Source organism: Ictidomys tridecemlineatus, chromosome 13 (genome assembly GCF_052094955.1).
Source record: "Ictidomys tridecemlineatus isolate mIctTri1 chromosome 13, mIctTri1.hap1, whole genome shotgun sequence".
NCBI classification, from domain to species: domain Eukaryota; kingdom Metazoa; phylum Chordata; class Mammalia; order Rodentia; family Sciuridae; genus Ictidomys; species Ictidomys tridecemlineatus.
In genome coordinates this window covers 13709105-13726786 of record NC_135489.1, presented here as the reverse complement: position 1 = coordinate 13726786, position 17682 = coordinate 13709105, and the positions used below count along the sequence as shown (strand labels likewise).

Sequence of the window (17682 nt, the reverse complement as noted above, 5' to 3'; positions counted from 1 at the left end):
GGTGACGTGTACTGTCATGCCTGAATGCTGAAAGAATAATGTTATCCTGATTCCGCAGGAAAAAGAACAACAAAAGTTTTGCATCTGCTGTCTTCCTGGACTCTGCTCTATGCATCCTTTCCCTTGGATGATTTTAATCTATGATTTCACTGCTGTCAACCATAACTGAATATAATCCTGATCAGGGATGCTTCTAGTGAATTATCAGACCTACAAGGGTTTTGGGGGAATCCTCAAACTTATAGCTACAAAATAGATTCCTCTTTGTGTTAATACACTATACAAAAGCTCCTCACTCAGAACTCATTTATTATAATTATTATCTTGATAACTCTTCCTAATGGAAAAGCTCTATTTCCTTTTTCCTTCCTACAATTCTTCCCTTTTTTCCTTTCTTCTTTTAATCTGAAAGAAGGGGAGGGGGAAAGTCTACATTTTAAATTAGAGAATGATGTGTTACCTAAATCAAACACTAACTACTGTTAACTTCCTGTGGAAGGTTCATTTCCGAAACAAAGCAAAAATGGAAGAATAGCTATAAAATGACAGGCTTGAATAAAACAAGTAATGAGACTTTTGACACCTTATGAAGAGTTCAAACTACACACATAGTTTAGAAAAAATAATTTATCTGTGTCAGTTATGTCAGCACTTGGAACTCAGTATCTAAAGATTTCATTTGCAGAAATACATTCACATGTCTCTTGATTAAATTATCTCAGCACTTAAATTCTCAATTTTATTTATACCAAATATACAAAAATGCCTTACCAAAGCCATAATGTCTGATATCACCAGGACAATGAGAAAAAGGCTGGGAATTAAAAAAAAGAGAGAGACAGAGAGAGAGAGTGAGAGACACAATTTATAGTTAATACAACAGGCACAGTCAGGTACATTAAGATCTAAATGAAAATAATTAAATAACCCTTTAGGAAAAGCAATGCCCTAAAAATGGGAGAGTGAAAGGTAGGGTTACTCATGGCGCCACCCTAGCTCTGCATGACTGACCTCTGGACTCCCTTTTATAGGAGACACATCTACCACCAGTTAGATTTTTGTTATAGCCAAAAACATTCCCAACAGATCATCCATACGGTACTTTTCATGCCCCACACTCCTTCTTTTGGGCCTCTACCCAAAATATACAAAGCTTTATTGATGAATCCAGTTACTAAGAGAAACTGATATTTAGAAAAGTTAATTTTAAGTCATGAAAAATAAAATAATGCTAATAAAGCTTTTCTTTTCTTTTCTTTTCTTTTTTTTTTTTTGTGATGCTGGGGATTCAACCCAGGGCCTTGTGTTTGTACAGCAAGCACTCTGCCAACTGAGCTATAACTCCAGCCCCCTATCAGAGCTTTTCTACTTTACCTTTGTTCAATACACATTTTAAGGAATCAGAAGAGTACAATTAGAATCATCTCAGTGGTTTGATGAACTCAGCCTTGGAACTATGGAACTAATAACCAGGTTATTAATAGTATAAGCTACACTCTTACATTAATCTCTATCCTTTCAAGAGCTATAAGAAAATGTTTAGCAATAAAAACCCCAGGAAAATGTGCAAATGAAGGAGTGATGGTATCACTGATATTTAAAAAGTGAATATGGCAGTAAAGGATAGATGGACTTAGGCTTGTGTGAAAAAGGAAACAAGAAAGAAAACTGCTAGGTTTAATGTGTGATATTCAATCTTAGAAGTCTGTGTGAAATCCTGGGAGAAATGTCAATGTCTTGTAAGAATTTAATGGGTAAAAGAGAGTATTTTTATAAAACCTTAGTTTGGCTACCTTTAGCGTCAGTTCTCTCTCTCCCTTGGTGTTCGGTTTTTCATTGCATCAATATCAAGATATAATTACTATACACACAGGCATGCATACACACAAATATATACACACACACACATCCTGACAAGCCTTTGACTTTTCATTCCACGTGTCCCAGTTTTCAATCAAGTCTTAATTAAAACCCTCTGTAAAAAGTTTATTTACGGAAATGGAGGGCAGTACTTGTCATTCATTTTTTTTTAATATTTATTTTTTAGTTCTTGGCAGACACAACATCTTTGTTGGTATGTGGTGCTGAGGATTGAACCCGGGCCGCACGCATGCCAGGCGAGCGCGCTACCGCTTGAGCCACATCCCCAGCCCTGTCATTCATTTTTTTTATTGCATCTGAATAACACTTCCATGTGATATTGACAAAAATGTAAATGCTTTCAATATGATATTCATATAGACATCCTGCAAAAGTATACTCTAACATTTCAAACTACAAACAAAATTTTTACTATTCTTACATATTAGAAAAACTTTTTTTAAAAAAATTATGGCACAATAGTGTGCTAAACTAGTCTTAGGTTAAGCTCATCAAGAGCAACATTTATATTTATGTTAATGCTAGTTGTTTCTTTCCACAGTTAGTATGCCATTGTGATTCAAGAATAACAAATTACGAAGAACCTTTATATTTATATCAAGTGTTTTTTGGAGAATGCCTATGCTGATAATGCAATTGTACTAGTTTAAAAAAAATAAACAGATGACTTGACAGCTTCTCTCCCAGAATCTTGATTAAGACTGATTGCTCTAGAAATGCATCAAAACTCAGAAAGAATACTTTCTACCCCATTTCTCAAATGTGTAAAAATCAAGACTAGAAACTCAATTACTGATATTTAGAAAAGTCAGTTTCAAGCCACGGAAAATGAAATGTTAAAAAATTTGTCTAATACATATTTAAGAAAAAAGCCAAAAGAAGTTAGAATGATATCCCTTGTTTTAGCAGGCACAGTTATATGTAAAAGAAACAATTAATTAATTATAATATTTAACATTAATATTTCACCCTTTGCTAGGGAAGTTCCTCACTAGTTAAATAATATTCTAATAACATTTTATTGATTAAAAAGAATATCTGTCTAATTGATTAGAGGATCTAATCAATTAATTTCCTCTGGCAACAATTGAACTCTGATTAGAAGGGTTTTTCATTTTTGTAAGTAACAATCTATGTAGCAGGGTCTTAATAGCAATACATGAAATATCTTCAAATGTTTACTCTCACTTATTAAAAATGGGAAAATCCAATACTTCTCAATTATTAACCTTACCTTTTTGATGATAACTGTGTAGTTACCTGAACTGCTTCAAAAGCACACATGACAAGAACAAAAGGAATTAGAATCTGTTTAAAAGAACAAATGATGCCACTGGTAACTGAAGCATTTGAAACACTCTTTTAAACAAATACTTTCTCAAATAACTTTCACATATACTAGTGGGGAGCAAACACTGAAGTAAAAACATGATTCCAAGGACACAGAACAGTGATAAAATTGATTTAAAAATCTACATTAATATACACAGCATAGAAGATAACAAACATCAATACATACTCCAAATAAAAACCTATTATAAAATTTGCCATGTTTAACTCATTTTAATAATTAGTATCAATTTTCAAACCATTCCAAGCAGCTGTGAAAAGCATAGAATGCCCAAATAAAATAGATTAAGCACCTGGTAACTTGATTTACAGATCTCTAAACTCATCTGGCTATTTGATACTGTAACACTATAAATATGATTCATGCTTTATCAGTGCCTTTTGTTTTTTAAAAGATACATATTTATTTCTGGTTATAAAATTCTTATTAATTGTAATACATTTGAAAATATATAGAGAAAGGTATAAGAAAATTTATACTACTTGAAAATTCATAATACAGAGCCAAGACTTTTAATGTTTTGAGGTATTACTTTTCAATGACCAATTAAAAAAATATGTATATGTATATATATGCATACACACACACACACACACACACACACACACACAAACACACACACCACACCATGGTGAGCATGACTGTAATCCCAGTGGCTCAGGAGCCTGAGGCAAGAGAATAGCAAGTTCAAAGCCAGCCTTAGAAACTAAGCAAGGCCTTAAGCAATTTAATGAGACCCTGTCTCAAAAAAATTTTTTTTAAAAGATGGGGGAGCAGGAGATGTGACTCAGTTTGTGGCTCAGGGGTTAAGTGCCCCCCTGGGTTCAGTCTCTAATTAAAAAAGAAAAGACTGCATAAGTTTATTTTCCAAGTGAAGGGCATATGAATAAAACAAGGGGGGCCCTCACTGATGATGGATAAGTCAACAAAAGTCATCTTATGCATATGCTGTTAAAACTCACTGAATTATGCTGGAGATTACAGATCAGTATTCTAATGTGAACCAGTTTGCCAGCTTCCCTGTCTGTCTTTGTTTCTGTCTTATTTTTAATTAGGCTTATGGTCTTTTAATAGAGAAAAGAACAACCACCATTTAAAGAATGTGAATGAAAATTAAGAAAGCAATAACATGTTCTCAAATAATTCAATAGAGAATAGACATAAGAAAATCCAGAATATCTTTTCAACATTTCCTAAACTTAACTTTTGTATTAGTACATTAATGAAACTCCTTAAGAGAATATACACCTTTAACAATTGCTACTTATATGATCTGAAGAGAAGGTAACAATTTTAGGTAGGCATTAATTATTTTATTTAAGTAAATATGTACTAACTACATAAAATGTGCCAGAGACTATGGTAGAGGAAATTTGTTAGTGGGAACAAGAAAAGTAAAATGACCTTGGAGAAGAAAAGGATGAACATAAATTATACTTCACTGGAGAGTCTATTATCCGTGGAAATCTGAGAATATGTCATTTTTCTACTGCCAGAACTCAGGTTGTGTCTGCCACATCCATGAATGAAGCACTCAATGACATATTTTTTGAGGGAGTGAGTCAATTCTAGGTACTTGGATTATGAGGAAAGATTGTAACATGCTGTCTGTCTCAAGGTGGGGACCAGAGGTTCAGGGGACTTTAGAATCCTGAACAGCACTGCAGTTTTGATCACAGCTTCTCCACAGGCTTTAATAACCTTTGATAGGCCTTTATGAAACTAGCATGGAATCCTCTTTTGGAATCAAATACTCTTTCAGAGTAGAGCAAGAAAATTAACTGTATTTAGAAGTAAAGGGAAGAATGTACTACCTCCAGTTTAGTATTGGTGTCAATGCCAAGACTTAAGGGTATCTTCTTTCTATGGCTACTTAACTCTATTATAATGACTTTATAATTTTAATGTCAAATTTTATATAATCTTAACATCACAATGAATTCATAATCTTAGTCAACCAACAGCTTAATACAAACAATGAAAAAGAAAACTAACCTTCCACATCATCAGGGATCCCATCATGAAAGGACTAAATACAGTCAGAAAGCAATAGACAGAGGCAAGATCAAAGCTAGGGAATATAAAAAAAAAAAAAAGAGGAATTTAGAATTCATACTGTAACTTTTAAAATAATATTCTGCTTAAATGATGTTTAAATTAATTCTCTATAACCTACTCTTATTAAAGCACAAGCAGGGGCTGGAGTTGTGGCTCAGTGGTAGAGTGCTTGCCTAGCCTGTGTGAGGCACTGGGTTCGATCCTCAGCACCACATAAAAATAAATGAAGGCATTGTGTCCCTATACAACTGGAAAAAAAAAAAACCTACAAGCATACATTATACAGAGGAATATTGTAAAGCCACTGAAAATAAACAAGATAGGTCTGTGTGTGATGATACACACTAATCCCTAAAAGATATCATTGAGTATGAAAAACAAGGTACAGAACAAAAATTAGGGAAGTTCTAATTTGTATTATTCTTTTGGATATGCATGCACACACACACATGCGCAAACACATACTTTCATTTAAAATTACCTGTTAATAGAGGCTATATTTCCAGTTCCAAAAAATGCTGTCACTAAAAAGAAAACCTAAAAAAGAGGTAAGGAAATGCCAAAGCAAGTTGGAATTCATACCAATTTCATTTAGAAAAGACACGCCCATTCAACATAAGGGGAATTTACTTTTTGATTTGTACACTGATCATAATTGTTTTAACTGAATGTTTAATCATATTCCTCATATATATATTTTGAAATAACCAGCTGAAGAAGCAACATACTGAGAACTGAGGCCTGGTAAGTCATTTTGGTCACTAGTCACTTTGGGAAGATTAGTTTCCTCTTCTTGAACATGAACAAGTTGGACCTTATCTGTAGTTAGCTGTTAATGACTTTTTCAAAAGAAAAATGCAGACCTAGTACATATAACAGACACCTTCAGATGCAAGACAATTTTAGTTCTTAACCACCTGCTATGTGCCCACAACATGTGAAACACATGCTAGACTCCTTGAAAGGCTCAGAAAGAAACAAGCATGTTTCAGAATAATTCAATTAGAGAATGAGACTATAGAAAATTTGAGCATCTTCTTGGCATTTCTTAAAGTTAGATGTATATTAGTACAGTAATCAAAAATAGGTATTAATCTTATAGGTGCCCAGAGTTTACTGCTAGTAACATTCTCAAAATAATGCCTCACCTATGAAAGAGCTCAATAAATGCTAGTTATCTTATTATTATTTATGTAAAAATTGGTACAGAAACCCTAAATAAGAAATATGAATCACAAAAACTTTCAGTGAAATAGTGGCATATGAGTTGGTGAGTTGAGCTTTAAACAGATTCATGCATCCATTCATTTAACCAATTATCTAACCAACTAACATTTATTGTCTAGTATATGTCAGAGACAAAGCAAGGCACTACGACTATATAAACAGACTGATAGGGTAACTAAAATCAGTAAAGAAACAGTGGGAAAAAATGACACAGTCGAGAAATAGAAAGATATGATAGAAACTTAAAAAAAAGAGTTTACTGAAGGATAGAGTAAAAAATGAAATATGAAATACAGATTGGAGACATATTATTAAAAACCCTGAACTTTACTGTAGAAAGAATGAATAGTAGCAAGTATTTATGTGAGTCACATAATCAAGAAATATCAGTGACTGTATAAAATTCTGATCAGAAAAACAAACAATTGGAGGCAAGAAATCCACTAAGGGAGTTATTTCAGTAGTCCATGTCAGAGATAAGGAAGTCTGAATCAGTGCAGTGACAGTGAACATAGAGAGACTGTGGGGAGGCAATGGGACTTTAGAAATAGGCAAGGAGCAGTTCGAAAAATTTGTGTGGTTGTGAACATGATGATGGCATTAAATGAGAGGAGGCCTGTCACAGAATAATTCTGGAGAGGAGTAGAGCTGATAGGTTAGAATCTATATTTGGTGATGCCCAGGAGAATGTTGGACATGTGACACCTGACGTCAGGAGAGAAGTCAAAGCTAGATTAGCAGAGGTGAAGCTGTTAGCACAGAGGTGTCTGTCACCACTATAGGAGAGGATGGCAATAACCCAGCCTCACAGAAAAAGGTTAATGGTGTATCTTGGAGAAAACATATGGTTCAACGTCAGGGAAAGGAAGGGGTTTTAGAGAGGAATCATGATATAAAAAGTTAAAAGGAGAACTTGTATAGAGTCCTAATAGTCAAGGGAAAAGAAAAAAGAAAATCAATAGAATTAAATGTTACAGCACGGTCAAGTAAATAAATGAAACTGTGAAGTCAGGAAACCCCTACATATCATTCAGAGTACAGTTTCAGCAGAGACATTTGACGAATATTGATAGAGCACTACTATGTGCCAGGCACTGTTCTAAGGCTTGTGGATATAGTGAATAGATTATAAGGAAATAATGGCAATTACTACGGATTTTTCTTTCAAGAAGTTTGGTAGCAAACAGGACAAAATACAATTGTAACTTAGGGGGATGTAGTATTGTGGGGGAAAAGTTTTTTTTCGTTAGCATTGACCGAGTGGAAAGAATCTGTGAAGACAGAGAAAAGTGAAATTAATAATGAAAACCAGGGGTAGAGAGGGGAAAATGAGAGTATTTATTTTTTTGGAAGTAAGTTCAAAGAAAATATTTGTTTATTTTATAGTAAGTTCAAAGGAAATACCTCTGATACTTACAAGCCATATATATAATAAGGGGTAGATATCCAAAATATATAAAGAACTTGCACAACTCAAAATCAACAACAGCAACAACCCCCACAAATAATTGAATGGAAAAATGTGCAAAAGATCTGAAGATATTTCTTAAAACAGACAACACACACACACACACACACAAAATGCCCAACAAATATATTAAAAAATATTCAACATCACTAATGATCAAGGAAATGAAAATCAAAACCATAATAAGATATCACCTCATACCTATTAGAATGGCTACACTAAAAAAGAACTGTTGGCAAAGATGTAGAGAAAAGAAAATCCTTATAAACTGCTGGCAAAAACATAAACTGGTACAGCCATTATGGAAAACATTACAAAGATTCCTCAAAAAATTAAAATACACCTACCACATGACCCAGCAATTCCACTTCTGGTATATATCTAAAGAAAATGAAAGTATCTTCAAGAGATATCTATACTCCCATGTTCACTACATGATTATTCATAATAGCTAAAACATGTAAAAAACCTAAATGTCTACTGGTGGATGAATGGAGAAAGAAAAAAATATATATATATCCATGCATGCAATGGAATATTACTTATCCTTAAAAAAGAAGGCAACCCTCTCATTTGTGACAACTTGCATGATCCTGGAGGACATGATGCTCAGAGAAGACATAGAAAGACAAATACTATAAGATTTTACTTAGATGTGTAAACTATAATAGCTTTAGAAACAATGAGTAGAATCAAGGTCAGTAGGGGCTGGGAGAAGGGGGAAAAAAGAAGGTGTTGCTCAAAGTGTATGAAGTTTTAGTTACCTAAAATAAATAATATCTAGAGATCTAATGTATGGCATAGTGATGACAGTTAACAATGTATTAGCTATTATATTATGTATTAGCTATTATACACTTGAAATCTGCCAAAAGAGTTGATCTTAAACGTTCTTACCAAAAAGGAAGGAGGGAAGGAAGACAAGAAGGAAGGAAAGAAAATGATAACTATGAGAAGCAAGAGGTATTTATTTAGTTTGTGATGATCATTTTAGAATGTATACGTATATTTAAGCATCGAGTCAAGTTAAAAATTGTAAATATATATATGTAAAATTTTTGTCAATTATACTTCAATGAAGATAAAAAACATTAAATTTTAAAAAAGGCATAACTCCCTATGAGTTTCTTGGAGCTGGTCAGCCAGACTTCCCAAAGTGACGCTTTATCATACTGACTTTTCTTTTTACTGTATATACTTCAACAACATTGCCTCTGATGTGACCCCAAAACCCTTATGAGACAGATATTATATAATATAAATTTCATGTGAAACACATATAAAAAGATTCAAACCCATAACAGTGATGGCTTCCAGGGTGAGAGAAATTAGACTGGACTTAGGAGTTGAAAGGAGACTCCAGCTTTACTGTAACATTTTAATTTTTTGTAAAAAAAAAAAAAAATATGCCTGTGTGATAAAATCTTAATTGTTGATATCTTGAATGATGAAAAATATACAATTTATTTATTACATTATTCTTTATACTTTTCTGTATTAAAAAAATTTAAAAATGTGAACTATATATATGAGAAAGCTATGGTTGAGATGAGTTAATACACTTAAGAGCTATTACATTAATACCTTCCAAATATTCTCACACCATTAAATGGGAGGTAGCAGGTCTTAAAACTTCCAACAAAGGATACAAGGAAAAAAGCTCTACGGATGTCATCCAGACAGAGATGTCGAAACTGAATTATATCAGTATTATAGGAGAACTGGATACTTGTGAGCTGTGAGATAATAAGAAACACATTAATGCACATTAACAATTGGCTTACTTCTACCTTCAAAGGTTAAACTTACAATGGCCAAGTTACCATGGCAGAAATATACCATGTGCTAGCAAAATGATGGACAAAATTTTTTTTCTACAGCAAAATTACACCTTAAAAAAAATCTGCAAAGGCTGGGCATGGTGGTGCACACCTGTAATACTGGCAGCTTTAGAGGCTGAGATAGGAGGATCGTGAGTTCAAAGCCAGTCTCCGCAATGGTGAGGTGCTAAGCAACTTAGTGAGACCCTGTCTTTATTCATTTATTACTTTTATATGTAATAAAAGTGGGAATTCCCTTTTTTTTCAAAGGTAAGAAAGGGTTCTTCAGAGAGAGTCCTGATCTTCTTCTTCTTCTTCTTTTTAATAGTTTTTAATTGTCAATGGACCATTATTTTAGTTGTTTATATGCAGTGCTGAGAATCAAACCCAGTGCATCATGAGTGCTAGGCAAGCGCTCTACCACTGAGCTACAACCCCAGCCCAAGTCCTGACCTTCTTAAACCCAAGTACGGTATGATATTAAATGGCATGGTAAAATTAAATGTTCCTCTGTTTCTTTATTCTGTTAATTCTATTGCACTCAAAATGTTATTTTTTTCTCTAAGAAAGCAAAACATCCCTGGTCTTGGTAAAATGGAGAGTCACTCAAGTACAACAAGCTGGGTTTACTTTTGCTTAACTCCTCTGCCCAGGTTGACTTTACAGAAAGACCACTCTCACCACTACTTCCTCTTTAAGTTCCTGGAGTGCTTTAATACTATTTTCTAGAAAAAGACAGATTTGCTTTCAGTTAAAAATAGAATTTAAAAAGTGACAATGACCCTCAGTCTGTCAAAATATTTAATTCTTACCATTTACATTATTCTGATCAAAACGGCTTTTTATGTATTAATATTCCAAGGCTGAGAGTTAAACACAAGAAATTACTTAATATACCTTCAATAAGGAGTCTTTGGTACTTAAATTAGTTATTCTAAATTATTAATGCTTCTCTATAAACTCAATTGAAGCCATTTAAGGATGGATCAACTGTCAAAGTATTTTTCTGCAATATTCATTTATCTGACCTCAGTAAAACTGTAAATATTCTATCACCAATTTCTCAAGACCTTCAGTTCTAAAAAAGGCAACAAACATCAATTTTGTTCTCTAACTCAGCATGATCAAGGTGTCCTTAAAATGTGGTTGGCTTTTAGCCAATTCCAAGTATACTGTGTTGCATAAGCAGTCTAAGATGTGTGCTAAGGCCACAACCACTAAGATGACAGAATAAACATCTTGGATTAGAATGTGGAGAAAAAACAACAGTGGGAACTTAAATGGCAACTTATGATCAAATTTATAAATTAATTTATGACAGCATGAAAATTCTTTTGACTAAAATATATTGACAAAAGGAAATGTTGGATGTGAAAACAAGGAAAAATAAAATGAAGGGCATTTTTCTCTATTCACTCACCTATGTTAATTTTTTAGATCAATGATTAAGAAAAACTCAATGGAAGGCTGAGGCTGTAGCCAAGTGGCAGAGTGCTTGCCTTGCATGTGTGAGGCACTGGGTTTGATCCTCAGTACCACATAAAATGAACAAATAAAATAAAGGCATGCTGTCCATCTATAACTACAACAACAACAACAACAACAACAACTCAAACTATCCATTGCTTTTAAAACTGTTAAATTGTGTTTTTCTGTGATAAGTGAAACTTTTTCTTGCAAATTATTTAACTTAATTGGTTAGGTTAAATAAAATTTACCAAGGTTCTTTAAATACTAAAATTTCAAGTAGATAGAATTTTCAATGAAATATCATGACTTCCTTATGGTACACAGAATATTTCAACGTTCTCAGATAAATGCAATTGACAAGTCACCTTTTGTTTACAGCAAACACCAGATTGTTGTAGGGTTTCTTGTTCCATATGTATCCAGATGAACATCAAACATGATAACACTAATGGAAAGAGAGCTTCATACCTAAGTAGTGAGAAGTAAGGGGAGGAAGGGTAGAAACGAGAAGAAAAATACATGAACAAATAAAAACTCAAATTTATACTGGAGGTCTCTCTTTAAATAATTTTGATAATACTCCTCAGCCACACTGTCACAAATTTAAATTTTCTAGGTTTTCTAGAAGAAAATAGGAAAAGAAAATAATATTTAAAATTTAACTCTAACACTATCATCTTTTAAATTTATTAAATCTTGAGATAATTATGTTTTAAAATAGTAAAGATATTTAAAAATAATTAATAAAATAAGTTATTCATAAAAGAGAAAGAAAGCATTAAGACAAAAGTAAAAAGATAATTTCTAATGCAAAATTATTAATATATATATATATATATACACATATATATATAGAGAGAGAGAGAGAGAAGAAAAAGATGAACTTTCCAAATTTCCTAAAAAAATGACTGCAATACAGGAACACAAACTTCTTGAAGAAAAATAAAAGATCCAATAAACACATAAAAATGTTTGGCCTCATCAATAACTAATATGGGGCTGGGGATGTGGCTCAAGCGGTAGCGCGCTCGCCTGGCATGTGTGCGGCCCGGGTTCAATCCTCAGTACCACATACAAAGATGTTGTGTCCACCAAAAACCATAAAATAAATATTAAAATTCTCAAAAAAAACTAATATGGAAATCAAAATAATAATGAGATACTATACACTTATTTATCAGCATTAAAAAATATTCCTGACAAGAGTGCAATGAAAATGAACTCTTGTGTTCTCTTTATAGAAATATACACTTCTGGAAGGCCATATGGCATTAGACATAAATCTCAAAAATATTCATAATGTATAATACCATTTCTAGAAATGTACTCTGAGAAAATTTCAATTATAAAGATTTTGGATATAATATTGTTTACAGAACAGAGAGTTCAGAGAAAACTACATGTTCAAGAGAATGATTAAATATATTTGTAGGCTGGATGTAACGTGGCCACAAAAAAGAAAAGTGCCCACGAGGTAACATGGTGACAGAAACTTTTTTAAGCAGCTTCTGCTATAGTTTGGGATAAGTGTTCCGCCTTTGTAATTACAAAATGCTTTATTATAGCACTTACACAGTTTTAATCACATGTCTATATGAAGACAGTACCTATTAGTTTATAAAATCTTTGAAAAACAAACTCTGTTTTGTCACTATGGCAGGTCCAGCTCACCAGAAGTGGTTTTGAATGAGCTATTAACCTAATTGGAAGTTACAAGATAAAAGAAGGTAAACAAAGCTTATTTTTCTTTTAACTTTTCAACTACTGAGTTCTAGGCCATATGGCACCATTTTCTAAGCATGAGACACCATAAGAAACAAAATACTTTTAATTCTCCCACAATCATAAAATGAAAACACTGAAGCTTGGGCAGGAACGCCTTTGAAAAAGCAAGCACAAATCTCTTGGTATAGAAGATTTAGAACATCCATGGATGTGAACAGATATTACATACATGAGAAAATATCATTAGTAAAGCAAGTATAGAAAACTGTACAAAGCAGTACCATTTATGGCCTACTAAAATAGTATTTAATATTAGTTTGTTGGCAACCTCATGAAATGGCACTGTTGTTAAGACAAATGCAAGTTTCTAGAAAAGTATATGTTCAAAGGCCATCTATGCTAATTGAGAATGAAAATAATTAAACTATGTAAAAAGCTTATGTATAATACTATAGCTCAAAATATTATTTATAATAACAAAAAGTATAAATAAATAAAATGATTAAAAACAGAGGAACTTGGTGCATTCATATCATGAAATATTAAATATCTATCAAAATGAAGGGTAGTGAACTATGAGCCATTCAGGGAAAAAAATGCTTGTAAAATAATGTTACATAGAAAAAAAAATGATACAAAGTAGTACATGTACTATGACAAATTCTACGTTAAAAAAAGATAAATACAGAGTTAGGGCTAGAAAGAAATATAGCAGAAAATCAAAAGGAACATGTAATAATAACTTTTTCCCTTATCATTCTTTTCTAAAATATGGCATACTACTTTTATAATGTCAGAAAAAAAGGAAGGAAGACAAAATTTAGAATGCCATTCAAGTTCAACTTCCACATGAGAGCTTGATGGCCCTAACTCAGTCCCCCTACTCAAATTCCTTCCTAGTCACTCTTCACATCATACAATCACAACTTAACTGAAAATAATTTGTTCCATTTTATAGTTTACCTAACAGTGTAAAATACAGTCCTCATTATATAGCACTTTTTAACTCTGTTGAATGCCTACACTACAGTAATAATTCTCTCTGTATGACTTCCTAGTGCTCAGGACGTTGGAGATATGAAAGAAAAAACAATTGTTGGTTAATTAATCAAGAAGATACATATCTAAGCAAAAGGGGACTGTAATTTTTAAAATACTTGCAGTTATATATGAAGTTATTCCTTCCTAATGTATAAAAACAAATCCCTTAGTTCTACAAAAGGTGCTACAGATTTATTTCCTTTCAAAAAAGTATGTACTATGACCACTTTTTTTGGGGGGGTGGGTAAAATGTAGATGAATAAAATCAGATCAAGACAATCTTCCTATGGTATATTATCTCATAAGACGATGATAATTTTGTGTAAAGTCTGCAAATATGAATTAAAAACTAAAATATCAATAAAATGTCATCATGGGTTTGAAGAGAACATAATAAAACCTTACTAAACTAGGATCTGCCGATTTGGTCTCTGTGCAAACTAAATAGGGCTGATAAAGTATTTAGGTTTATATTATAGTTTGCTATACAATGTGATAAGGTAAATAATATTTCAGAGGAAAATATTTAATCAACTTACAAGACGAACTATTTTCAAGCATTACCATATCTTTCATTTGCATAAAATAAATCTTCACTAAATAAAGGATTGCATTGTTAGGATTATTACAACTGTATTAAAGCTGCATTTCTTTCAGTATCCTACATTTCTGAAAATTCCTTAATTTACATAGAGAAACCTCTAGGTTATCTAAAATAGTGATGCTGAACCCTAACAGGTAGAATAAATTTTGCAAAATTCATCTAACACTGAAAAAAATGTACTAACTTAACTGATTGGACTGCACTATTTCAAGATACTTTTTATTTTTTTGCAAAGCTAAATATAGGTTCTGATCTTGAATACTGTATCTCTTAATGCATTCATTAATAAGGTCATATTTGGCCTTAATATTTTGATTTTAGACATGGACTCTGACATTTTTTCTTCTTAAAATAAACATCCTTCTGATAATCTGTTTTATTATCTCTCATGACCACTAAATTGATGATTTAAAACCTTTAATATGCACCTCCAAGGTAAGTTATATGCTTAATTAATGCTACATTATAAAAGTTTTTCCACTCAAAATTAAACTTAAGTATTGTTCCTTTTTTCCTTCCCTCCTTCATTTCTAACCCAACAAACCAGATCTATTTCTGGGTTTGTTCCTATTTTTTAATTTACTACAAATTTATTTGAACATATACTGCTTTAGAATTTAAAGGTCCAAAAAGGAAATGAATTTTATACTGCTTTAGAATTTAAAGGTCCAAAAAGGAAATGAATTTATTCATAATTAAGTGACTATACAGAAGCTAGCACATTATTTCTGGACCCACTCAAATATTTATTTCCTTAAGTCAACTTCTGGGTAAAAATCTAGGGCAGGGGTTGTAACTCAATGGTAGAATGCCTGCCTAGAATGTGAAGGCATTGGGTTTGATTCTCAGCACCACATATAAATACATGTCCATTGACAACTAAAAAAAAAAAAAAAATTAAAAAGATCTCTTAATAAAATTTGTATATCATACCAAAATGGTGGGTTAGAAATTATTTTATTTTTTTGCTTTCTTGTTTAGATTAAAAATGTGTGCATAATTCATTTCTACCTTGAAGGGTGCTAATATAACAAAATTATTTATTCTAAAATTTCATAAAAAAGGAGGAAAACGTGAAGGGGTTTAAGGTCCTATGATGGTTAACACTCTTGAATATATGGTCACATACTTCAAATTTTATTTGAAAGTTCAAAGTTCTAAATCTCAAAGCAAGTCCATCTTAAGATCTTGTTAGGTAACTGGTAGAAATTTCTGTCATGCTCATATTCATAGCTGTGGCCCACATCTGGTTAGGCAGGGAAAAAAGAGAAGTTAGAAGGTGTGAAAAGCTTTGAGGAGAAAAGAAGATTTAGAATCCTACTTCATTTCCTATCTGGGTCTACAAGAACTCTCAAGGTCACTTAGGATGTTAAGGGCAACTATGAAAAGATTTTGAGAACTTGTCTCTAAATCCTGAATTAGAACAAGCAAGTTTCCCAAAGATTTAACCCAGGTTTTGGACCCAAATGGCTTTTAAAACTTATCTACAAGGGTAAATCCCTTGGTTTAGACTAGTTTGAATCAAAAAACTCTATTTGGGCCAAAATTTGAACTTCGAGTAGTATTTATTCAATTTGCCTGTACTACTGATCAATTTGTCTGTTCTATTGTTTGTTAAATGTAAATATTTCTCACTCTCATAAGGATGAAATTTGAAAGCAAGTAAAGTGAAAAATTCTTTCCTTCAAAGTAATTAGGGAGTGTATATAATTAAGTTCTAAAGAATGCTTCAGAATTCATGTTAAATCAAGCTACATTTTATTTTATTTTGTAAAAAAAAATTTCAATAATAAATAAAATGAATTATTTAACTTTTGGGAAAATATTTTGTAATTTCCTTGAAAGAATATTTGACTGTAAAACATGTTAAGAATAAGAATAAAACCAAAATATTATACTCAAATAACAACAAATAAATTAGACCATATATATATTTTCTTTTTTTGCAATACTGTGAATTAAACTCAGAGACCACACATGCTGAATAAGGGCACTGAGCTATACCCCAGCTCTAAAGCATCATTTAAAAAGCATGAGCCAGTATAGTAGCCCACACTTGTAATGTCAGAGGCAGGAAGATTGCAAGTTCAAGCCAGCCTGGACAACTAAGTGAGACCCTATCTCAAAATAAAAAATAAAAAAGGGATGCGGATGTGGCTCAGTGGTAAAGTGCCTCTGGGTAAATTCTCTAGTACCCAAAATAAACCAAAATAATAAAATAAAATGCATGAAAAGAATGCAACAAAAATGAAATCCTTTTTTAAAAAACAATATCCTTATTTTATTTATTTATTTTTATGTGGTGCTGAGGATGGAACCCAGTACCTCACAAATGCGAGGCAAGCGCTTTACTGCTAAGCTATAACCTCAGCCCCTCAAAATGAAAATCCTTCTAAGTCTTTGAGACATTGTTTAGATTAAACATTTAGAGATGGAATGAATTTTCTAACACTGTAGTTGAATGAAAATTTAGCAACTTCAGTACAAAAAATAGAAAAAGACAACAGACAAGGTATGAAAATAATAAAGAAAATAGGAGATTATGAATCAGGTCACATACAGAGTAGAAAATATTTATAATTTATACTTCAAGATTTACAAAACACTCTTTATCTCCACAGCTTAAATACTAATAGAGAAAATATCAATATGTCACTTAAAATTTGCTATTATGGAATTAAAAAATGTGTCTATGTTTATACCCTGTGCTTAGGAGCAAGTAGGTGGACATCAAGGAAAGAAGTATGCTAATCAATCGCTGAAAGAGAACTGGAGAACTCAGCAGTGGCACCACCAAGGAAGAGGCTGCAATAAAACAAAGCAGGCCATCTGTCAGCACGGAAGACACACACATTACAAATTTAGAAGTTCTAAATCATCTATTGTCATTTATGGTGCTTAATATTTGTGTGACCTTTATCATGTGGAAATATTTGCCTTACAGATTTCTCTAAGAAACCAGACGCTTCACATTTTTAATTAGAATTACATTTTATTGTTTTAGCTATATTTTAAATAACTGAGATTTTATCAATTT

The 17682-nt window shown here is 32.3% G+C and overlaps 1 protein-coding gene across 9 annotated transcripts in view; it reads right to left on the bottom strand.

The window, feature by feature from the left end:
* Pign (phosphatidylinositol glycan anchor biosynthesis class N) overlaps positions 1–17682 on the bottom strand; it is a 120174-nt gene that overhangs the window by 24688 nt on the left and 77804 nt on the right. For all 9 annotated transcript variants that reach the window (XR_005727948.2, XM_078029928.1, XM_078029924.1 and 6 more), the window contains 7 exons: positions 17348–17450; positions 11641–11743; positions 9635–9721; positions 5772–5827; positions 5228–5303; positions 3116–3189; positions 772–814 (listed from right to left, as the gene is read on the bottom strand). Coding sequence is in view for 8 of the 9 variants with exons in the window: in XM_078029928.1 (XP_077886054.1) it covers positions 772–814; positions 3116–3189; positions 5228–5303; positions 5772–5827; positions 9635–9721; positions 11641–11743; positions 17348–17450 (542 nt within the window). In the remaining variant the exon portion in view is untranslated. The remainder of the gene's footprint in view (positions 1–771; positions 815–3115; positions 3190–5227; positions 5304–5771; positions 5828–9634; positions 9722–11640; positions 11744–17347; positions 17451–17682) is intronic.